This window comes from Culex quinquefasciatus, chromosome 1 (assembly GCF_015732765.1).
Source record: "Culex quinquefasciatus strain JHB chromosome 1, VPISU_Cqui_1.0_pri_paternal, whole genome shotgun sequence".
Classification (NCBI taxonomy): domain Eukaryota; kingdom Metazoa; phylum Arthropoda; class Insecta; order Diptera; family Culicidae; genus Culex; species Culex quinquefasciatus.
In genome coordinates this window covers 120,446,739-120,471,322 of record NC_051861.1, presented here as the reverse complement: position 1 = coordinate 120,471,322, position 24,584 = coordinate 120,446,739, and the positions used below count along the sequence as shown (strand labels likewise).

General features: G+C 40.6%; 1 protein-coding gene across 1 annotated transcript in view; it reads right to left on the bottom strand.

The window, feature by feature from the left end:
• Nucleotides 1–24,584, bottom strand: part of LOC6051449 (low-density lipoprotein receptor-related protein 2) — a 46,157-nt gene that overhangs the window by 9,373 nt on the left and 12,200 nt on the right. The window contains 6 exon segments of the mRNA XM_038266523.1: nt 2,042–2,354; nt 2,413–3,917; nt 3,981–4,387; nt 4,447–10,304; nt 10,366–13,173; nt 19,761–19,892. Coding sequence (XP_038122451.1) covers nt 2,042–2,354; nt 2,413–3,917; nt 3,981–4,387; nt 4,447–10,304; nt 10,366–13,173; nt 19,761–19,892 — 11,023 coding nt within the window.

Here is a 24,584-nt window from a genome sequence, read left to right as displayed (position 1 = left end):
CGTCAAATTCTTCATATTTGTAAGCCTCGTTATATTCGTATAGATTACAAAATTAATAAAAAAAATAACTTTGGATTTTTCTGTATATTCAATAAATTTTGTAAAATCGGTAAAATTGGTAAAATTTAACATAAAAAAAACGTCATATAAGTAAGATTTCTGAAATTTATAAAATATTAACAATGTGGTAAAATCAGCCACACATTAAAATTCTTAAAAAAATTTAAACCATCGATTCGTAATTTGTAAAATTCGGAATATTTATAAAATTTGCAAGTTTCTGATTTTTTTTGAATTTGTTAAATTTTTGGAAATCTTAAAATTGTTTAAAACCAAAAAAAATATAGAATTCCTAAAATTCTAAAATACGTGAAGTTTGACAAAAAAAATAATCCAATTTGTAGAAGGGAAAATTCATAAAATAAGATTCAACTATGAATGGTAAACTCAGTTCAATTAAAAATCGTAAAAATTTGTAAATTCATAAACTTTAAAAATATCAAGAAAGTCAAATTCGCAAAATGTATAAAGTTACTAAAATTAGTTAAATTCTTCAAATTCCATAGAAAATAGTTCAAACTCCTGTAATATGTATTTTTTTTAAATTATTTTATAAAATTGCTTAACCTGAAAAAAAAATCTAAACTTGTAAAGTTCGTAACATCCTAAAATCTGTATTTTTTATTTTGTAATGTTTGTAAAAACCATAAATTTGTAAATTCTAATAATGTCCTCAAATTCTCTCATTTAGTAAATCTCGCATTTTTTTTAAATTCATAAGTTTATAAATCCCAAAAATTCGTTAAAATTCAAAAATTTGTAGAATACTAAAAATTTAAAAAAATCTCAAGAAATGCATAATTCGTGAAATTTGTAATTTTCGTGAAATTTGAGAATTTTGTATTCATATGATTCGTTAATTTTGTTATTTCTAAAAATATTTAATAAATTTAGAGAATTTCGTCTTTTTCGTAAATTTCGTCTATTTCGTAAATTTCATAAATTTTGTCAATTTGGTCAATTTTGTCAACTTTGTCAATTTTGTCAATTTTGTCAATTTTGACAATTTTGCCAATTTTGTCAATTTTGTCAACTTTGTCAATTTTGTCAATTTTGTCAATTTTGTCAATTTCGTAAATTTCGTAAATTTCATAAATTCGTCTTTTTCGTAAATTTCGTCTATTTCGTAAATTTCATAAATTTTGTCAATTTGGTCAATTTTGTCAACTTTGTCAATTTTGTCAATTTTGTCAATTTTGTAAATTTTGTAAATTTTGTAAATTTTGTAAATTTTGTAAATTTTGTAAATTTTGTAAATTTTGTAAATTTCGTAAATTTTGTAAATTTTGTAAATTTTGTAAATTTTGTAAATTTTGTAAATTTTGTAAATTTTGTAAATTTTGTAAATTTGTAAATTTTGTAAATTTTGTAAATTTTGTAAATTTCGTAAATTTTGTAAATTTTGTAAATTTTGTAAATTTTGTAAATTTTGTAAATTTTGTAAATTTTGTAAATTTTGTAAATTTTGTAAATTTTGTAAATTTTGTAAATTTTGTAAATTTTGTAAATTTTGTAAATTTTGTAAATTTTGTAAATTTTGTAAATTTGTAAATTTTGTAAATTTTGTAAATTTTGTAAATTTGTAAATTTGTAAATTTGTAAATTTTGTAAATTTGTAAATTTTGTAAATTTGTAAATTCTGTAAATTTTGTAAATTTTGTAAATTTTGTAAATTTTGTAAATTTTGTAAATTTTGTAAATTTTGTAAATTTTGTAAATTTTGTAAATTTGTAAATTTTGTAAATTTTGTCAATGATTTTGTAGAATTGGTTAAATTCGCTAATTTCGTAAAATTTATTTTGAAAAATCGTGAGATTTTCTTGATCTTTAAAATATAAAGAGTTATATTCCCAAGTTTTCCGAACATAAAAAATAAAAGTTGCTAATTGCCAAAACTATCCCGCTTTTCGAGATTTTTTCACAATACCCAGTCTTTTTCCCGACTTAAGCAACCACCCTGAGTCCAAACCCCCCAACTCACTTCGGAATGCACCGGTTGTTGTTGCACTTGAAGTCCGTCTCCGCGTTACACTTGGGACAGTTCTCCGGCAGCTCGTCGCTATTATCCCGACAGTCGTCCTTCCCGTCGCAGAACAACCACTTCGGAATGCACCGATAGTTGGACTGGCCCGGACAACGCGACCATCCGGTCGTACAGTTCCGCTGCCGGCACATGTACGCCGGCTCGTCCGAATCGTCCCCGCAGTCGTTGTCAAAGTCACACATCCACAGCTTCGGAATGCAGCGCCCGTTCTTGCAGCTGAACTCCGTGTCCGGATCGCACGATCGTTTGTCTGAGAAATTTGAGGTTAGGTTTCTAAAATGATCTAGTTTTGAAGAAATGATACTTACGACAAATCTCCGGATCTTCGTCGCTGCCGTCCTTGCAGTCGGCGTCCCCATCGCACTTCCAGCTGTCCAGGATGCAGCGTCCGCTCGAGCGACACTTAAAGTCCGACACCGGACAGGGCAGGTCGCAGTTCTGTTCGTCGCTGTTATCGCCGCAGTCGTCCGTGCCGTCGCAGATCGTCGTCGACGGGGTGCAGTTTCCGTTGCCGCACTGGAAGGTGCCTGCTCGGCAGTGCCGCGCCGGGCACGACTCCGGCTCGTCCGATTTATCCTTGCAGTCCGGTTCGCCGTCGCACTTCCAGAACCACGGGATGCACTTCTCGTCGGCTCCGCCGCAGCGATGCTGACCGCTTGTGCAGTTGGCGATGCAGGTCTTCATGTCTCGCGCCAGGTAGAACTGGTTCGGGCAGGCGCACTTGTAGCTGGGGGCGCCCTCCTCGATGTAGCCCTCGACGTTCAGGTAGGTTGATTCGAGTGGTGGGGCGAGCAGACACAGGTGCGTGCAACCGCCGTTGGTCTGTCCGCAGGGGTTGTTGTACGGGACCTGCCTCAACGGGTGACTGATGTGGACATCGTACGGTCTGTGCGTCGTGTTTCTGATCACGGTGAAGTTCTGTCCGGTGAACTTGTTAGCCCGGATGATCGCCTTCATGTTCCAATCCGTCCAGTACAGCATGTCGTCGAAGATGGACAGCGCAAACACGTGCGGAACCTTGTTACCGGAGAGAACCACGTGCCGATGGCGACCTTCCAGATCCGCGAACGCGATGTAGTCCAAGTGAGCATCCGCCCAGTAGATACGATCGGTAAAGTAATCGATCGTCAGCGCATTCGGCCAGGCGATGTCGTCCTCCCAGGTCAAGATCCTGGTGAAGTTCGACCCGTCCATACCCATCTTGGCGATGTAAGCCTGCAGATGCCACGAGGTAAAGTACAGATATCCAATACCCGGATGAACCACGATCGCTCGAGGATCAACCACTCCACTCTTCAGCGTCTTCCGCTTAGTTCCGTCCAACTCAGATACGTCCAAATTCTTCGAGTGCCTATCCAACCAGTACAACTTCCTTCCAACCCAATCAATCGCAATGCCCTCCAAGCCGTGCGAGTCATGCTTGATCACCGGCACCTTCTCGATCTTCACATCGTCCACGATCGCGCCAAACTTGCTCTTGAAGATCGTCTTGGCCGTCACGTCGCAGAAGTACATCTCCTCCTCCTTCATGTCGAAGTCGATCGCCACCACGTTCATCAAGTCCTGGTGGATCAGATTGTACTGCCGTCCGTCAACCGACATGTTCCTCACGTAGTACTTGTTGCTGAAGATCAACCACGGTTCGGTCGCGTCCTTCCTCTTACAAGTGTGCTCGTCGTTCTGCCGCTCGTAGTACCGTTCGTCACACTTGCAGTAGAACCCACCCGGCGTATTGGAGCAGTGCTGCGAGCAAACACCCGGCGTTTCGATACACTCGTCAATATCGGCGCACGCCTTGCCGTCTTCTAGGAGTCTGAAAAGAGACACGTTTGAGGTTAGGTTTCAGCTGGACTCTCAAATTCTCCTTAATACTCACTTGTATCCATGGTTACAATCGCAGTAGTACCCGGTCAGCGTGTCCACGCACTTGTGGCCGCACCGGTGGATCTCCACCTTGGCGCACTCGTCCACGTTGCAGTGCAGCGGCTCGTCCGACTCGTCCGAGCAGTCCGGCACCTTGTTGCACACCAGCTGACTATCGATGCACTGCCCGTTGTTGCACGTAAACTTGCCCTCCGGACACGTGTTGTTCTCCTTCTTGCAGTCCACCTCGTCCGAGTGATCCCCGCAGTCGTCCTCCCCATCGCACCGGTACTGCTTCCGGATGCACTTGAAGTTCTGGCAGGTAAACTCCTGCGGCGAACACGTCTTGTACTGGCTGTTGCAGTTCTTGCCCTCGTCCGACCCGTCGCCGCAGTCGTTGTCGTGGTCGCACACCCAACCCTTCAAAGAGACACATGGTTCACCTCTAAATTCACATCTTGAAGACGTTACGACCTTACCTGATTGATACACCTTCCGTTGGCACACGCAAACTGATCATCGCTGCACGGCTGCGGCGTCGGACAGTTGTGGATCGTCGTGTTCTCGTCTGCCCCGTCAACGCAATCCGGATCGCCGTCGCAGATCCACTTCTTCGGGATGCACTGCGCCCTCGCCCAAGCCTTGTTCTCCATGCAGGTAAACTCAGTCTCCTCGTCACACTTCCGGTCATTACACTGGTGCCGGTTATCCTCGTCGCTGTTGTCCAGGCAATCGTTGTCCCCGTCGCAGATGTAGATCCTCGGGATGCAGTTGCCGTTGTCACAAGTAAACAGATCACCGAAGCACGTTCTTCCCTCGGACTTGCAGTACTCTGGAGGTTCATCCGCACCATCACCGCAGTCGTCATCTCCGTCGCAATACCAAGTAGCCGGGATGCACCGATGGTTCGGACAGCGGAAGCTGTTCTGCGGACACGTCCGCTGGGCACAGTGCAGCACGTCCTCGTCCGAGTTGTCACCGCAGTCGTTGTCCCCATCGCACAGCCAGTACGGCTCAACGCAGATGTTCGTCTTGTCACACTTCAGGTGGTTCGCCGGACAGGTCGTGTTCTTCGGACACCGCTCGTGCGTTTCATCCGAAGTCGCGTTGTCCTTGCAGTCGTTGACTCCGTTGCACACCTGACTCTGCGGAATGCACCGCCCGTTCAAGCAGGTGAACTCCCCATCAACACACGGTGGATACGAGCAGTTCTCCTCGTCCGAACCGTCCTTGCAGTCATTCTCGTGATCGCACTTCCACGACTTGAAGATACACCGTCCATTGTTACACCGGAACTCGTTCGGTCCACACGAATGGAACGCACAGTAGTTCGTGTCCTCGTCCGAGTTATCTCCACAATCATCGTCCCCATCACAAGACCACATCCTCGAGATACACTTGCCGTTCTGGCAGTAGAACTTGCTCGAGTCGCACGTATGGTTCTTCGGCGCACACATTCGTCCCTCGTTCACCGGCTTCGTCGAGTCGTCACACTTGCACTCGGCCTTCCCGTTCAGCCCCGGATGGCAACTCTGCGCGCATCCTCCGTTGTTCTGCAGACACGGATTCGCCTGACACTGCTGTCGACTGTGGCTGTAGATGTGAATATCACGCGGGCTATCCTCCAACCTCTTCACCATCTCAACCATGTTCGCTCCCGTATGCTTCTCCGCCCGGTAAACTCCCCGCAGCTGGAGATCCGTCCAGTAGATGTAATTCCTAAACACCGTGATCGCAAACGGATAAATCGTAGCCGACACCAACACCTCGCGATCCTTTCCATCAAGCTTCGATCGCTCGATCTTCTCCCTCACAGCGTCCGTCCAGTACAGCATCGCTTCCTCGTAATCAATAGCCAACCCACTCGGCTGCGACAGATCCTTATCGATGATCGCACGCTTCAGCGACCCCGCCATCGTCGTACGGAAGATCTTCCCCGAAGTCCCAAACCGTCCCCAGTCCGTAAAGTACAGCGTTCCATTGCACGGATCCAGCACGATCGCCCTCGGCCGTTCAACCCGCGCGATCATCACCAAATCCGACCCGTCCAAGTTCATCGCGTAGATCGAGTTGTTCGAGCTGTCCGTCCAGTAAATCTTCTTCTGCGTCCAATCGTACGCGATTCCCTCCGGGTTGATTCCCCGACTGATGACCGGCGTGATCTTCGTCGTATCCGGCTTATCGCCCGGCGTCCACGCGATCTTGGCCCACGGACGAATCTGCGTGAAGAACAGCTTGTTGTCGGCGTAGTCAAAGTCCAGCCCGACGACGTTCGTCAGGTTGGCGACCGTCGAGAACGGCACGTTCGTTGACGCTGGATCCAGCTCGATCGCGCGGATTTCCGTACGGGTCGAGAACACCACGTACTCGTCGGTCTGCTCGCAGCGACGCCCGTCGGTTGACAGTCGCCCAACGGCGCAATCGCACTTGTACGACGGCTTCTGGTTCGCTTCCGGTGGGTAGCTGAAGCAGAGTTGATCACAACCGCCGTTTCCGAGTCGAAGACACGGATTGTTGTCGTCCATCGGTTGGTTGTTGATGTCGTAGATCGAGATGTCGCGCAGCTTCTGCAGGTTCGTGCGAACCTTTTCCGGAAGTGTAGTGTTTCCAGGCAGTTTGGACGCCTTGAAGACCGTAAGCAGGTTTCGGTCGACCCAGTAGATGTCGGACAGGTAGACCGCGATCGCCATCGGGTTAGCGAGATTTCGCCGAATAACCTGTCGGTTACCGCCGCTGTACGATATCTTCTGGATCATGTCCAGCTTGGAGTCCACCCAGTACACGTCGTGCGTCAGCATGTCAATGGTGAGATCGCGCGGGTTCGAGATACCCGACGTCACCACCGGAATCCAATTTGACCCATCCAAGTAGCACTTGCCGATTCTCGGGTATTGTCCGTAGTCGATCCAGTACAGCAGTCGCTTGATCGGATTCACCGCCAGCTCCCTCGGAGCATCGTTCGTAGTCTTCACAATGATCTTACGGTGCGTGCCGTCCAACCAACTGACCTCCACGTAGTTCTCGTGCGGGAATACGTTCGTAAAGTACATGTTTCCAGCGACCCAGTCGATCGCGATACCTCGAATACCATTGCTACCAATACCATCCTTGATAATATTCGTCAACTCCGTACCATTCGGTCGAATCCTGAAGATTCCGTTCCAATGTCCACGGTTGTACTCAACCCAGTAGATCCACGACTCGCGGTACAGAATATCCACGTGCAAGATGTGATGTCCCGGACCCGTGATCGGCACCATCGCCTCCGAGCTGTCCTTCAAGCTGTACCCACGAGTCATATCCAGCTGAGAAACCACGGCAAACGTCTTGTACGGCGTACAAACGACCTCGTTCTCCTTCTTGTAACCCATTCCGCAAGCGCAAACCCGAGCTCCGTTCTCAAACGGAATACAGATGTGCTCGCAACCGCCGTTGCTCATCATGCACGGATGCTGCGGCATCGATCGCTTCTTGAAGATCACCATGTTCTTCAGGTCGGCATCGTTATCTAAAATCGTCTTTGCGTTGTCACCGTTTGGCAGGTCAACCCGCACCACCTTCTCGTACACCGGATCCATAAAGTACAGCCTGGACTCGAGAACTCCCAAACCTCGCGGTTTGGAGATCGCGTTCACCTCACTCAGAATGGTCTTCTTGTTGTTTCCCTCGTAATCGATCGATCGCACCTCCGGCGGATGCTGCGTGCTGTAGTACACCGTTCGCTTGTCGATATCGACCGTGATCGATTCCGGATAGTTGACCTTCTCGTCCAGAATCACCGGGCTCGAACCGTCCATGTTGGCCATCGCGATCTTGGTCGGAACGCCGAAGCCTCCCTCGTCGATCCAGAACAGCTTTCCACTCGGCGGATCCAACGCGATCTGCTTCGGCTTGCTCACCGACGTGGCATTCCCGTTGTTGACCATCACCACGGTTCGGTACTTGACCTTGCCGTCCACGTTGATCGCCTCGATGTTGCTCGCGATCCTGTTGCCGATGTAGAGGTTCCGTCCGATCCAGTCGAACGCGATCGTGTAAGCCGCTCCCACCAGTCCGTTGTTGACGCCCAAGAACTCCGTCTTGTTACCCCCACCGTACGGACTCGTGAAGATCGTGCAGTTTTCGTCGTCATCTTCCTTGCCCTGCACCCAGAACAGTGTCTCCCCCTTGCGATCGTAGTCCAGACTGATGCCGCTTTCGATTCCCACCACCGGAATCAGACTTCCAGCTCGGGCGTCACCACCGTTAAACGGAACGTCCACGATCTGGTTACCCTTGAGCACCATCAGGAAGGCGTTCTCCTCTTCGACGCAGCGTCCCTCGGATATCAGCTTGTAGCCCGGTTTGCACTTGCACGAGTAGTTGGTCTTCTCGGATGGGCTGAGCAGGCAGATGTGCTGACATGGGGCTCCCTTGCAGGGACTCTCGTACAGTGGTTGGAGGGAGGGGTGGTGGACGTGGATCGAGAGTGGTTGGGAAATGAGGTGACTCACCACGGTTTGGTTGTTGCCGCGGAATTTGTTCGCGGACAGGACTCGGTTCAGCTGACGATCCGTCCAGTACAGGGTGTCTTCGAAGAGTGAGAGTGAGTGGGCGTGAAGTAGGTAGTGACTGGCTGCGAGCACCTGCTGACGTCCCGTTCCGTTGTAGTAGCAAAAGTCGATAAAGTCGAGCTTGGAGTCGGCAAAGTAGACTCGCTGGGTTGAGATGTCCAGCGTTAGCCCGTTGGGCCAGTAGATCTTGGTGTTGATGATCGTCTCGCGCATGGTTCCGTCCATTCCGATACGCTCGATGCGAGGATTCTCGCCCCAGTCGGTCCAGAACAGCCACTTGGCGTTCTGGCTTGGGTCGAGACACATTCCACGAGGTTGCGTGATGTTCTCGCGAACTAGGACCATCCTGTTGGAGCCATTTTCGTTGCAGACCTCGATCGTGTTCAGCTTGCTGTCGAGCCAGTACAGGTTTTGACCGATCCAGTCGTACGCGAGTCCCTCAACCAGGTCCAAGCCGGTTGAGATGATCTCCTGTGGCTCCTGGCCGCGATCGAGTCGGGAGATCTTCTTGAGTTTCATGTCACTCCAGAAGATCGTGCCGGTGTGCATGTTGGATGCGGTCGCGACCACGTTCTCCACGATGATCGGCACGCGTTCCAGACCTTGCTCGTTGAGATCGGCGACCAAGATCGAGTGTCGGTTCGAGATGATCAGGAAGGCGGACGAATGGTTCACCGCCTTACAGCTGTGCTTGTTGGGTTCCAGGATGTACCCGTCCGTGCAGGAACAGAAGTACGATCCCTTGGTGTTGGTACAGATCTGCGAGCAGAGTCCCGGAGGATCGCACTCGTTCAAATCTTGACAGGTAAACTTGTCCGGACCGAGTTCTTCTCCAGGTGGACAGATGCAAAGTGCACCGTTTGGTGTCTTCTGGCATCCGTTCGAGCACAATCCGGTCTGATGCTGACACTGAGCCAGATCACATCCAAGTCCCTCGTCAGCTCCGTTCGGACAGTCCTCAACGTCGTCACAAACGGAAGTCATGTTCACGCACCGTCCCGTAATTCCCGGGCAAGCCCACTGTCCATGCGGACATCTCAACGGTGGCGTTACGCAAGCATGCTCGACACCCTCGTCGGAGTTGTCCCCACAATCGTCCTTACCGTCGCAGATGTACGACTTGTACACGCACTTGCTGTTCTTGCACTTGTAGAAGTTGTTCGGACACGTGATCTTGCCGCACTCTTCCTCGTCCGAGTGATCCTCACAATCGTTCGATCCGTCACAATGCCACGCCACCGGAATGCAAACCCCCGAACTCTTGCACCGGAAGTGCTTCTCCAGATTACACTGATTCGGCTCCATCGTCGGACAACCCAACTCATCACTGCCGTCGTTACAATCCGGAATGCCATCGCACTTGTAAGTCTCCTCCACGCACTGCCTCAAATCGTTACACTTGAACTGGTTCGCCAAGCACGTAATCGGCGGACAATCCTTCTCGTCCTGCTTGTCGAAGCAATCGTCATCCCCGTCGCACACCCAACTCTGCGGGATGCAGTGACCCGTCCGCGGACACGTAAACTGGAAGTACGCGCACGTCTTCTCCGCGCAGAAATCACCCTCGTCCGACCCGTCGCCGCAGTCGTTCTCGCTGTCACACTTCCAGATGTTCGGAATGCAGCGCCCGTTCTCGCACGCAAACTGCGAAGCCGCACACGTCACGTTCCCGCACTCGAACTCGTCCGAATGGTCACCGCAGTCGTTCTCGTGATCGCACCGGAAGTTCAGCGGGATGCAGCGGCCCGACTTGCACTGGAACTCGTTGGCACCGCACGTTGGTTCTGTGAAAAGGGTTGATCGTTAGAAACGTTGATTACATCAACATAACCTCAAAATACTCACTCGTACAGTTCTGCTCCTCGTCGCTGTTGTCCAAGCAATCATCATCCCCGTCGCAGATCCAGCTCTTCGGGATGCACCGCTGGTTGTTGCACGTAAAGTCCCACGTGTTCGGGCACGACTGTAGCGGTGGTTCCGCGTTCGGATCCGACAGACACCGACGACCGTCGTCCGCCAGCCGCTCCCCGTACGGACAGCCACACTTGACGGACAGCCCACTGCTGGAGTCGTTCCTCGGCACGGCGAAGCACAGCTTCTCGCAGTCTCCGTTGTTCAGCGAGCACGGTTGCGTCGAGTCCACGTACTGCGTTTCGTGGCTGTACACCTTGACGCCGTACAGACGGTTGGTTTGCGGTTCCCGCACCATGATCTCCTCCTGCTCGCCGGTCAGCTTGTTGAGCCGGACGATCGCGTCCAGCCGCCAGTCGGTGATGTACATCCAGTCTTCGTGGATCACGATCGAGAACGGGTGGCGGATGAGCCGGGAGTTGACGGTTTTGACGTCGGTTCCGTCCAGGTTGGAGTGCTGGACGTGATCGAGCAGGGCGTCACACCAGTAGACGCGATCCGCTTTGAAGTCGATCGAGAGGCCGTTGGGCCAGCCGAGGGTTACGTTCTTGAAGACCATGAGGCCGGTGCCGTCGGAGTTGGCTCGGCTGATGTTGGCGGGGCGGTCCCACTCGGAGAAGTAGATGTAACCCTTGTTTGGATGGACGACGATCGCGCGGGGTCGTTTCAGGTTCTTAAGCAGGGTTCGTCGGTACTGGACGGTTCGGGTAGACAGCACGTTCAGCGTTCCCTTGCGACTGTCGATGTAGTACAGGTTCTTGGACACCCAATCGACGGCTAGGCCTTCAACGCCTTCGTTTTGCGAGGCGAGCACGATCTCGCGACCGGTTCCGTTGCGGTGCACTCGGTAGATCACGTCCTGCAGGACGTCCGAGTAGTAGATGAACTCGTCGACGGCGTCAAAGTCGAGGCCGACGAAGCGAGCTCGTCGTGAAACGACCGGGAGGATCGCGTCGTTGAAGCCCTCGATCACCGGATCGAGGACCTTGCCCTTGATGAACCGTTGCTGAGAGTACATGAGGAACTGACGCACGAGGTGACAGCCCATCAGGTCTTTGGAGAGTTGCCAACCGGTGTGACAGGCGCAGCGGTAGCCTAGGCCTGATGGGGCGCCCTGGACGGCGGTCACCACGCACATCTGCGAGCATCCGCCGTTGTTGGTGCCGCAAGGGTTGGACACTTTGGGCTGCGTCAGTTGGTGCACGGTGATGATCGCCTTCGGCTCTCGGATGTCTTTTGCCTTGAAGATGGACTGGATGCTGGAGGATCCCTCAAACTTGTCCACGGACATGATGCCCTGCTTGGTGGCGTCCGTCCAGAAGACACGGTTCTCGAAGAGAGCTAGTCGGGAAGGGGAAGGTACCTGTTGACCTCGCAAGATCATGACGCGGTACTCGCCCTCGTAGTTGACCGACTCGATGTAGTCCAGCAGGGAGTCACACCAGAAGACTCGCTTCGCGACGACATCTACCGCGACTCCGGACGCTTTGTAGGCGGCTTCCGACACGATCGATTTGGCGTGCGTTCCGTCCATGTGGGCTCGGAGGACGTGACTTCCGTCAGCGACGAACATCAGACCGGAGGTTGGGTCGAGTGCGATATCCGCTGGACTGGTGAGGTTCGATCCGAGTACGACGGCGTGCCACCGTCCGTCAAGCTCGAACACGTCGACCTTCTGGCCGACGAGATCCGCCACGTACAGTTTGTCTCCGATCCAGTCGATCGCGATCGCGACCGGTGCCCAGGTTCCTGGTAGCGTGAAGTCATGCCCTCCGTAACCGCCGTCCATCAGCACCTGCGACTGCACCTTCCTCGTCTTGATGTCCGACCAAAACAGTAGATTCTTGCCGTAGTGATACGCCAAACCACTCGCTCCCGTTGCGTTCGCAATCGTCCTGAAGTCCTGCCCGTGGGAACTCATCCGTACGATCGCTCGATCGTACGCGAAGATCAGCTCCAAATTGGACGCCGTGGGCGCCACGCAACGCGACTTGTCCATCAACGTATACCCACTGGCGCAAGCACAGATGAACGACCCGTCCGTATTCGTGCACAGCTGATCGCAGTGACCCCACACGGTGCACTCGTCCAGATCGGCACAGGTCCGGTTGTCCGCCGACAGTGTTCTTCCCGGCGGGCAGTAGCACACACCCCCCGTCAACGACGGTCCACACTTGTGTTCACAGCCGAGCGCCGGACACGACGCCGTCGAGCAGGCCGTCTCCTCATCCGTTCCGTCCTCGCAGTCCCGCTTCCCATCGCACAGCTTCGTCTTGGGGATGCACTTGGGCTGACCGTTCTGACCACCCCGTGGGCACAAAAACTTGTTGTCCGGACAGGCGATCGCCGTGCAGTTCGCCTCGTCACTCTCGTCCGAGCAGTCGTGGTAGCCGTCGCAGTGGAACGTCGCCGGGATGCACAGCGAGTTGGCGCACCGGAACTGGCCCCCGTGGCACGGCGGGAAGTTGCAGTTCAGCTCGTCCGAGTTGTCGCCGCAGTCGTTCTTGTGGTTGCACTTGAGCGCCGTGTCGATGCAGCGCTGCCCGTTGGCGCACCGGAACTGATCGAGCCGGCAGGCCGTCCCCGGACACCCGTCCTCGTCCACCCCCGTCCGACAGTCCAGATAACCGTCGCACTTTTTCTCCTTTGGCACGCAGATGTTGGCGGCGCGGCCCACCGGCGACAGCAGACCCGTCGTCGGCGCCCCGCAGTGGATGTCCTCCGGTTGACACTTGCGGTATGCTGCGGGAGAGAGAAAGATCACGAGAATGAAACACAGGAAGTCTCGGGAGATTAATTTAAACAATTTAGTGTCATTATGGTGTGGTCAATTGTGATTGCGCAGTAAAGAGTAGAGAGTCAGAGCAACATTAAGTACGTACTACACTGATTTTATGTGCTTCACGGTATTCCAGACTCAATTACTGCGCTGGCCAACAACTGCAATGTTCAGCGAGTGTAATGGCTCTGAACGACTCATTGCAGCTAATTATGAGGGGGGATGTTCTGTGCGGCATCGTGCATACAAACTGTTGTGGACTGGTTGGTGGGAAGAGTCTCTTCAAAGATCTTTAGATGTTCTAGAATCGACAGATTCGACTTCATACACCATATTGGACGCCATCTTGAAAAATGAATCATTTTCATCTTTTGTAATATTTGACGCTTAATTTTTAAAATATTTAATATTTAATGTTTTGGTTTCACATTTCCACTTTTAACATCCAAGGTACAAATTAAAAACTAAAAACTAACAACTAAAAACTAAAACTGACAAAATTGACAAAATTGTCAAAATTGTCAAAATTGTAAAAATTGTAAAAATTGTTAAAATTGTCAAAAATTGTCAAAATTGTCAAAATTGTCAAAATTGTCAAAATTGTTAAAACTGTCAAAATTGTCACATTTGTCAAAATTGTCAAAATTATCAAAATTGTCAAAATTGTCAAAATTGTCAAAATTGTCAAAATTGTCAAAATTGTCAAAATTGTCAAAATTGTCAAAATTGTCAAAATTGTCAAAATTGTCAAAATTGTCAAAATTGTCAAAATTGACAAAATTGTCAAAATTGTCAAAATTGTCAAAAATGGCAAAATTGTCAAAATTGTCAAAATTGTCAAAATTGTCAAAATTGTCAAAATTGTCAAAATTGTCAAAATTGTCAAAATTGTCAAAATTGTCAAAATTGTCAAAATTGTCAAAATTGTCAAAATTGTCAAAATTGTCAAAATTGTCAAAATTGTCAAAATTGTCAAAATTGTCAAAATTGTCAAAATTGTCAAAATTGTCAAAATTGTCAAAATTGTCAAAATTGTCAAAATTGTCAAAATTGTCAAAATTGTCAAAATTGTCAAAATTGTCAAAATTGACAAATTTGACAAAACTGACAAAATTGACAAAATTGACAAAATTGACAAAATTGGCAAAATTGACAAAATTGACAAAATTGACAAAATTGACAAAATTGTCAAAATTGTCAAAATTGTCAAAATTGACAAAATTGTCAAAATTGACAAAATTGACAAAATTGTCAAAATTGTCAAAATTGTCAAAATTGTCAAAATTGTCAAAATTGTCAAAATTGTCAAAATTGTCAAAATTGTCAAAATTGTCAAAATTGTCAAAATTGTCAAAATTGTCAAAATTGTCAAAATTGTCAAAATTGTCAAAATTGTCAAATTTGTCAAAATTGTCAAAATTGTCAAAATTGTCAAAATTGTCAAAATTGTCAAAATTGTCAAAATTGTCAAAATTGTTAAAATTGTCAAAATTGTCAAAGAGTTGTCAAAATTGACAAAATTGACAAAAATGTCAAAATTGACAAAATTGTCAAATTGACAAAATTGACAAAATTGACAAAATTGACAAAATTGTCAAAATTGTCAATATTGTCAAAATTGTCAAAATTATCAAAATTGTCAAAATTGTCAAATTTGTCAAAATTGTCAAAATTGTCAAAATTATCAAAATTGTCAAAATGGTCAAAATTGTCAAAATTGTCAAAATTGTCAAAATTGTCAAAATTGTTAAAATTGTCAAAATTGTCAAAGAGTTGTTAAAATTGACAAAATTGACAAAAATGTCAAAATTGACAAAATTGTCAAATTGACAAAATTGACAAAATTGTCAAAATTGACAAAATTGACAAAATTGACAAAATTGTCAAAATTGTCAAAATTGACAAAATTGACAAAATTGTCTAAATTGTCAAAATTGACAAAATTGACAAAATTGTCAAAATTGTCAAAATTGTCAAAATTGTCAAAATTGTCAAAATTGTCAAAATTGTCAAAATTGTCAAAATTGTCAAAATTGTCAAAATTGTCAAAATTGTCAAAATTGTCAAAATTGTCAAAATTGTCAAAATTGTCAAAATTGTCAAAATTGACAAAATTGACAAAATTGACAAAATTGTCAAAATTGACAAAATTGACAAAATTGACAAAATTGACAAAATTGACAAAATTGACAAAATTGACAAAATTGACAAAATTGACAAAATTGACAAAATTGACAAAATTGACAAAATTGACAAAATTGACACAAAATTGACAAAATTGACAAAATTGACAAAATTGACAAAATTGACAAAATTGACCAAAATTGACAAAATTGACAAAATTGACAAAATTGACAAAATTGACAAAATTGTCAAAATTGTCAACATTGTCAACATTGACAAAATTGACAAAATTGACAAAATTGACAAAATTGACAAAATTGACAAAATTGACAAAATTGACAAAATTGACAAAATTGACAAAATTGGCAAAATTGGCAAAATTGGCAAAATTGGCAAAATTGGCAAAATTGGTAAAATTGGCAAAATTGTCAAAATTGACAAAATTGTCAAAATTGTCAAAATTGTCAAAATTGTCAAAATTGTCAAAATTGTCAAAATTGTCAAAATTGTCAAAATTGTCAAAATTGACAAAATTGTCAAAATTGACAAAATTGTCAAAATTGTCAAAATTGTCAAAAATGGCAAAATTGTCAAAATTGTCAAAATTGTCAAAATTGTCAAAATTGTCAAAATTGTCAAAATTGTCAAAATTGTCAAAATTGTCAAAATTGTCAAAATTGTCAAAATTGTCAAAATTGTCAAAATTGTCAAAATTGTCAAAATTGTCAAAATTGTCAAATTGTCAAAATTGTCAAAATTGTCAAAATTGTCAAAATTGTCAAAATTGTCAAAATTGTCAAAATTGTCAAAATTGTCAAAATTGTCAAAATTGTCAAAATTGTCAAAATTGTCAAAATTGTCAAAATTGTCAAAATTGTCAAAATTGTCAAAATTGTCAAAATTGTCAAAATTGTCAAAATTGTCAAAATTGTCAAAATTGTTAAAATTGTCAAAATTGTCAAAGAGTTGTCAAAATTGACAAAATTGACAAAAATGTCAAAATTGACAAAATTGTCAAATTGACAAAATTGACAAAATTGACAAAATTGACAAAATTGACAAAATTGACAAAATTGACAAAATTGTCAAAATTGTCAAAATTGACAAAATTGACAAAATTGACAAAATTGTCAAAATTGTCAAAATTGTCAAAATTGTCAAAATTGACAAAATTGTCAAAATTGACAAAATTGACAAAATTGTCAAAATTGTCAAAATTGTCAAAATTGTCAAAATTGTCAAAATTGTCAAAATTGTCAAAATTGTCAAAATTGTCAAAATTGTCAAAATTGTCAAAATTGTCAAAATTGTCAAAATTGTCAAAATTGTCAAATTTGTCAAAATTGTCAAAATTGTCAAAATTGTCAAAATTGTCAAAATTGTCAAAATTGTCAAAATTGTTAAAATTGTCAAAATTGTCAAAGAGTTGTCAAAATTGACAAAATTGACAAAAATGTCAAAATTGTCAAAATTGTCAAATTGACAAAATTGACAAAATTGACAAAATTGACAAAATTGTCAAAATTGTCAAAATTGTCAAAATTGTCAAAATTATCAAAATTGTCAAAATTGTCAAATTTGTCAAAATTGTCAAAATTGTCAAAATTGTCAAAATTGTCAAAATGGTCAAAATTGTCAAAATTGTCAAAATTGTCAAAATTGTCAAAATTGTCAAAATTGTCAAAATTGTTAAAATTGTCAAAATTGTCAAAGAGTTGTCAAAATTGACAAAATTGACAAAAATGTCAAAATTGACAAAATTGTCAAATTGACAAAATTGACAAAATTGTCAAAATTGACAAAATTGACAAAATTGTCAAAATTGTCAAAATTGTCAAAATTGTCAAAATTGACAAAATTGACAAAATTGTCAAAATTGTCAAAATTGACAAAATTGACAAAATTGTCAAAATTGACAAAATTGACAAAATTGTCAAAATTGTCAAAATTGTCAAAATTGTCAAAATTGTCAAAATTGTAAAAATTGTCAAAATTGTCAAAATTGTAAAAATTGTCAAAATTGTCAAAATTGTCAAAATTGTCAAAATTGTCAAAATTGTCAAAATTGACAAAATTGACAAAATTGACAAAATTATCAAAATTGACAAAATTGACAAAATTGACAAAATTGACAAAATTGACAAAATTGACAAAATTGACAAAATTGACAAAATTGACAAAATTGACAAAATTGACAAAATTGACAAAATTGACACAAAATTGACAAAATTGACAAAATTGACAAAATTGACAAAATTGACCAAAATTGACAAAATTGACAAAATTGACAAAATTGACAAAATTGACAAAATTGACAAAATTGTCAAAATTGTCAAAATTGTCAACATTGTCAACATTGACAAAATTGACAAAATTGACAAAATTGACAAAATTGACAAAATTGACAAAATTGACAAAATTGACAAAATTGACAAAATTGACAAAATTGGCAAAATTGGCAAAATTGGCAAAATTGGCAAAATTGGCAAAATTGTCAAAATTGACAAAATTGTCACAATTGTCAAAATTGACAAAATTGATACAATTGACAAAATTGACAAATTGAAAAAATTGACAAAATTGTCAAAATTGTCAAAATTGTCAAAATTGTCAAAATTGTCAATATTGTCAAAATTGAAAAAAATGACAAAATTGACAAAATTGAAAAAATTGAAAAAAATGACAAAATTGACAAAATTGACAAAATTGACAAAATTGACAAAATTGACAAAATTGACAAAATTGACAAAATTGTCAAAATTGTCAAAATTGTCAAAATTGTCAAAATTGTCAAAATTGTCAAAATTGTCAAAATTGTCAAAATTGTCAAAATTGTCAAAATTGTCAAAATTGTCAAAATTGTCAAAAATGTCAAAATTGTCAAAATTGTCGAAATTGTCAAAATTGTCAAAATTGACAACATTGACAACATTGACAAAATTGAAAAAAAAATGAGTAAAGAGTAAAGAGTAAAGAGTAAAGAGTAAAGAGTAAAGAGTAAAGAGTAAAGAGTAAAGAGTAAAGAGTAAAGAGTAAAGAGTAAAGAGTAAAGAGTAAAGAGTAAAGAGTAAAGAGTAAGAGTAAAGAGTAAAGAGTAAAGAGTAAAGAGTAAAGAAAGAGTAAAGAGTAAAGAGTAAAGAGTAAAGAGTAAAGAGTAAAGAGTAAAGAGTAAAGAGTAAAGAGTAAAGAGTAAAGAGTAAAGAGTAAAGAGTAAAGAGTAAAGAGTAAAGAGTAAAGAGTAAAGAGTAAAGAGTAAAGAGTAAAGAAAGAGTAAAGAGCAAAGAGTAAAGAGTAAAGAGTAAAGAGTAAAGAGTAAAGAGTAAAGAGTAAAGAGTAAAGAGTAAAGAGTAAAGAGTAAAGAGCAAAGAGTAAAGAGTAAAGAGTAAAGAGTAAAGAGTAAAGAGTAAAGAGTAAAGAGTAAAGAGTAAAGAGTAAAGAGTAAAGAGTAAACAGTAAAGAGTAAAGAGTAAAGAGTAAAGAGTAAAGAGTAAAGAGTAAAGAGTAAAGAGTAAAGAGCAAAGAGTAAAGAGTAAAGAGTAAAGAGTAAAGAGTAAAGAGTAAAGAGTAAAGAGTAAAGAGTAAAGAGTAAAGAGTAAAGAGTAAAGAGTAAAGAGTAAAGAGTAAAGAGTAAAGAGTAAAGAGTAAAGAGTAAAGAGTAAAGAGTAAAGAGTAAAGAGTAAAGAGTAAAGAGTATAGAGTAAATCTTTAAAAATCTGGCCTGTTTGATGATTTGCGTCACCATTTTTGTATGAGTTCAACCAATTCGTTATTAGAGGCCGGCAACGAAATTACGGGAAAGTCTTCGACAACTGTCACTACATGACACAACTTCCAGGCTGACTCATCTTAAATTGCCTTTCCTTATAAATTGAATTGAACTTTTCTCACAACATCCTATAATTACGCTATACGCTATAACTTCTCGCGATAACTGGCAACAAGATACCTCTATAACTTGAGTCCACCGAGCTTGATCACCTCTATCAACATCAACAAACCGGCCAATCGATTGCCCCGTGGGATGGCGCAAGCAATAAAAAATGCCGGCAAAGCACAGTTAAACAGGCACACACACGAGGACACACAAACACAAATAAAGCAACATTTAGAAGCGCATACAAGATCGCGCGCGGAAAGCAAGTTCTGGAAAGTGGATCACCTTGAAGTGCGCTCTGGGTCCAAAGCTTAGAACTCGGAGAGCTTGGATGCTTCAACTTAAAGTCATGCTGTTTTATATATGTTTAAATATTATTTAAATTAATTCCAACTAGATTTGCCAACCGGTACAAACCGGCTGCAGAGTTGTGTTCTACCCAGTCGTGAACAAGTCACAACGTTTGGACTCAACCCAGTCGATGATGATGAGCTTCAGAAGTCGGGACCACCTTACCTTATTAGTAGAGAAGCGACTGATAAAGATACTTACTGCAGTCGGACTCGTCCGTGCCGTCGACGCAGTCCACGGTCATGTCGCACTTGTAGTGCGGCGGTATGCAGTACGTCTTGTTGAACACGTACTGGCCGCAGCTGATCTGGCCCTGCTCGCATTCCGGGGGAGCTGCGGAGGAGAGAAGCGAGGAAAACAGGGAACATTGAGACGTGTGGTGACTTTGTGGGTTCGGAGATAAAAAATAAAAAATAAAACAGAGACAATGTTGTCCAACCCGAATTGGAAATGACCACATCCCATATGAACCAGTGAATGTTTCCTGGGATGATCAAATATAAACACAGAAAGATGTTAAAAAAATCACCCATTTTTGAAAGCATTATCGCTTAGGTTTACTGAGTCTGAACACCAAATATGAGCTTGAATGGTTCACGGAGAAAAATTTGTTCACGAAATCGTGAATAAATGTTCACGATTTTATGAACTGATTTTTTCCGTGTTGCGACAAAACCTGACATTTTGGCTTTGAAGTTTGGTACCAACCATAACAATTTATGGATTTTTTAAAAACCTCTTGAAATTATAATTCGTGTTCCAGGAAACAAACTTTGCCCAAGCTTGTGATGCAATTAGTCCTCTCTGGGGAATGCTGTGAAATTTATGGCATCACCCTTAAAAAACTCTCTTATCTTTTTCTTCAAAATCTTTTGACGGCAACTTAAGTGGTTGCATAGACAATACTTAAAACTAATATTTAAAAAAGGCCTTGTTTTATATATTAGGCCATTTTCAAATGTGAGTGTTAAATTTAAAAATTCTGATAATACTTATCGACGAGATAAAAAAAAATCTTTTTATGTTTTCGAAAAATATGCAGCTATGGGCAGTATTGCAAGAAAAAAAAACCCGATAAATTACATTATTTTAGCAAAAATCAAACTTTCAGTGGATTTACCTCGAAAATTATGCACTAAATAAAAAATCTCTTAAAACATAAAAATTTACTGGCAACATTGGCAAGTTTGAAAAAATGTTTGTGTGCAAATCGATTTTTAACAGGAAATAAAAAAAAATGATTTTTTTTCTAGAAGACTGAATCAATTACTTCCTTTGATTTATGTTTTATCTGTTTAATTTTTATGTTTTTTAAATAATTGTATCATTCTTTTAGTTTTTTTTTTTATTTTTAGAGAAGGCCTTCTATTTTCATAATCATTTATCTATTTATTTGTAATTCTCAGTCTCTTTTAATTTTTTGATTAAATATATTTCACGGTACAGCGCCAAAACCGTTTTGTTCCCCAAATTATCCATTTTTACGAATTTACGAAATTTCTAAAAAAAAATTAAAAATTGTGGAATTTAGTTAGTTAAGAATGAAATTTAGGATAAAATTTACGTAAAATTTAGGATGAAATTTTGGTTGAAATTCAGGATGAAATTTAGGATAAAATTTAGGATGAAATTTAAGATGAAATTTAGGACTAAATTTGAGATGATAGTTAGGATGAAACTTAGGATGAAAATTAGAATGAAATTTAGGATGAAATTTAAGATAAAATTTAGGATGAAATTTAGATTAAAAAATAGGATGAAATTTAAGATGAAGTTTGAGATGAAATTTGGGATGAAATTTAAGATAAAAATTTTGAAATTTATGAAATTTTGAAATTTATGAAATTTTGCAAATTTATGAAATTTTGCAAATTTAGGATGAAATTTAGGATAAAAAATAGGATGAAATTTAAGATGAAGTTTGAGATGAAATTTGGGATGAAATTTAAGATAAAAATTTTGAAATTTATGAAATTTATGAAATTTATGAAATTTTGCAAATTTATGAAGTAATGCAAATTTATGAAATTTTGCAAATTTATGATGTTATGCAAATTTATTAAATTTTGCAAATTTATGAAATTTTGCAAATTTATAAAATTTAGAAAATTTATGAAATTGAGAAAATTAATTTAAATTTAGAAAATTTATGCAAATTTATGAATATTCTAAAATTTATGATTTATATTTACAAAATTTCCTCATAAAATTTAGCAAATTTATTAAATTTATGAAATTTTGATAATTTATGAAATTTAGCAAATTTATGAAATTTAGCAAATTTATGAAATTTAGCAAATCAATGAAATTCAGCAAATTTATGAAATATAGCAAATTTATGAAATATAGCAAATTTATGAATTTTGAAAATCTATAAAATTAATGAAATTTAGCAAATTCATGAAATTTATGAAATTTAAAAAAAATATGAAATTGAGAGCAAATTGATGAAATTTAACAAATATATGAAAATCACCAAATTTATGAAATTTAGCAAATTTATGAAATTTAGCAAATATATAAAATTTAGCATATGTATCAAATTTAGCAAATTTATGAATTTAGCAAATTTGTAAAATTTATGAAATTTAGCAATTTTTTTAAATTTAACAAATTCAGAAACTTATGAAAAACTTATGAATTTTTATAATTAATTATACAAATTTATGAAATTGAGCAAATTTATGAGATTTTACAAATTTATGAAAATCAACAATTACGAAATTTTGCAATTTAATGAAATTTTGCAAATTTATGAAATTTGGCAAAGTTATGAAATTTAGCAAATTTATAAAATTTAGCAAAGTTTTGAAATTTAGCAAATTTATGAAATTTAGCAAATTTATGAAATTTTGCAAATTTATGAAATTAAGCAAATGTATGAAATTTTGCAAATTTATGAAATTAAGCAAATTTATAAAATTTTGCAAATTAATAAAAATCAACAATCTTACGAAATTTTGAAATTTTATGGAATTTATAAAATTTAGCAAATTTATAAAATTTAGCAAAGTTTTGAAATTTAGCAAATTTATGAAATTTAGCAAATTTATGAAATTTAGCAAATTTATGAAATTTAGCAAAATTATTAAATTTAGAAAATTTATGAAAATAAGCCAATTTATAAAATTTAGCAAAGTTATGAATTTAGAAAATTTATAAAATTTAGCAAATTTATGAAACTAATGAAATTTAGCAAACTTATAAAATTTACTTAATTTTTAAAAATTTAGCAAATTTATGAAATTTATTCAAGAAATATTATAAGAATCATTTAAATGTAAGAGAAAGTGATTTAATCCTTGTTTTTAAGTTTAAAAAAATAAAGAATCAAGAATCTGTATTTTATAGAACGAATGTTCAAGAACTAGGTCAACGATCGTCGATTTACCAAAATTTCATGAAAATATCGATTTCTTGCGAATAAAATTGATAAAATAGATAAGCTGCATAAAAAGCATTAAGGTCTAGATATATCATTAAAAATATGACAAACATAGATTTCGAAGCTCTTCAAAAAGCAACATTCAATAATTGAAGAATTGCAACAATGTTTTGCTATCCTGAACAAGCTTTGCATACCACCCCTACAAGGTGTAGTAACTACAATCAATCTCCCCTTCCAACAAACTCACGTCCTAATCAATCGCGGAAACCAACTGTGAGATTGCTGCCCATCGTACTCAAACTATGTTCACGGCGCTGTTTCGATCTGCACCACACTCTAATCATCATGGAGCGCGCGCGCTCGGACATGTGGTCCGACGATCTGCACGTGCCCCAACGCTTCATGCTCGTGTAAATTATGGCAGCTGCTAACTCTTCTTCTTCTTCTTCTTCTGTATTTTCTGATTTTTTTTTTTTTTTTTTTTGGGAGGAGGTATTACAACTGCGAGCTGGAAAAAGAAAGGAGCGAAGCCTATTACACTACTCGACAAAACAAAACTTGTGTCAAGGGATTGACGATATCTCATCCGTTCCTGAGAGAAAAGGCATCCCCGAATCCGATGCATTCGACAGAATTTGATTTTATGTCCACGCGGACTGATGCAAATCTGGTAAATTTTTTAACATAAAAAATCGAACAATTTAAAAAACCATGCGTCTCCTCCCAATTATATGAGCCATCTACAAGAATATGGAAGCGCCTGGTGCATAACCATTTCCTTTAAGCACAACGGAAACAACCAATACAAATGTATAAAAAGTTGTCAAGTTCTCGGGGTCCACAGCTAGCATTTTTGAACGATTATAAAAATAAATATTAAAAGTTTAAAATTAATTTATTTAAAAACATATTTTTTGATTTATTTGTTTACTAAAATTTTATGTATCTCAAAGGTCTATGGGTACTTCGGGATGTCCATGGTCATCCAAGGACTCCTGGAGTTAAGATCTACGAGTCTACCGCCGTAACAAGCAATAGGTCGTCTTATTTTGACCCCGGATCTTGTGCGTATAGCATCAGTGGATATGGTAGACTACTGTATGAATGTGTTGGGATGTTCATGGTCATCCAAGGACTCCTGGTGTTAAGATCTACGAGTCTACCGCCGTAGCAAGCAAGAGGTCGTCTTATTTTGACCCCGGATCTTGTGTGTATAGCATCAGTGCATATGGTAGACTACTGTATGAATGTGTTGGGATGTTCATGGTCATCCAAGGACTCCTGGAGTTAAGATCTACGAGTCTACCGCCGTAACAAGCAAGAGGTCGTCGGATTTTGACCCCGGATCATGTGCGTATATCATCAGTGGATATGGTAGACTACTATATGAATGTGTTTGGATGTTCATGGTCATCCAAGGACTCCCTGGAGTTAAGATCTACGAGTCTACCGCCGTAACAAGCAAGAGGTCGTCGGATTTTGACCCCGGATCATGTGCGTATAGCATCAGTGGATATGGTAGACTACTATATGAATGTGTTGGGATGTTCATGGTCATCCAAGGACTCCTGGAGTTAAGATCTACGAGTCTACCGTCGTAACAAGCAAGAGGTCGTCGGATTTTGACCCCGGATCAT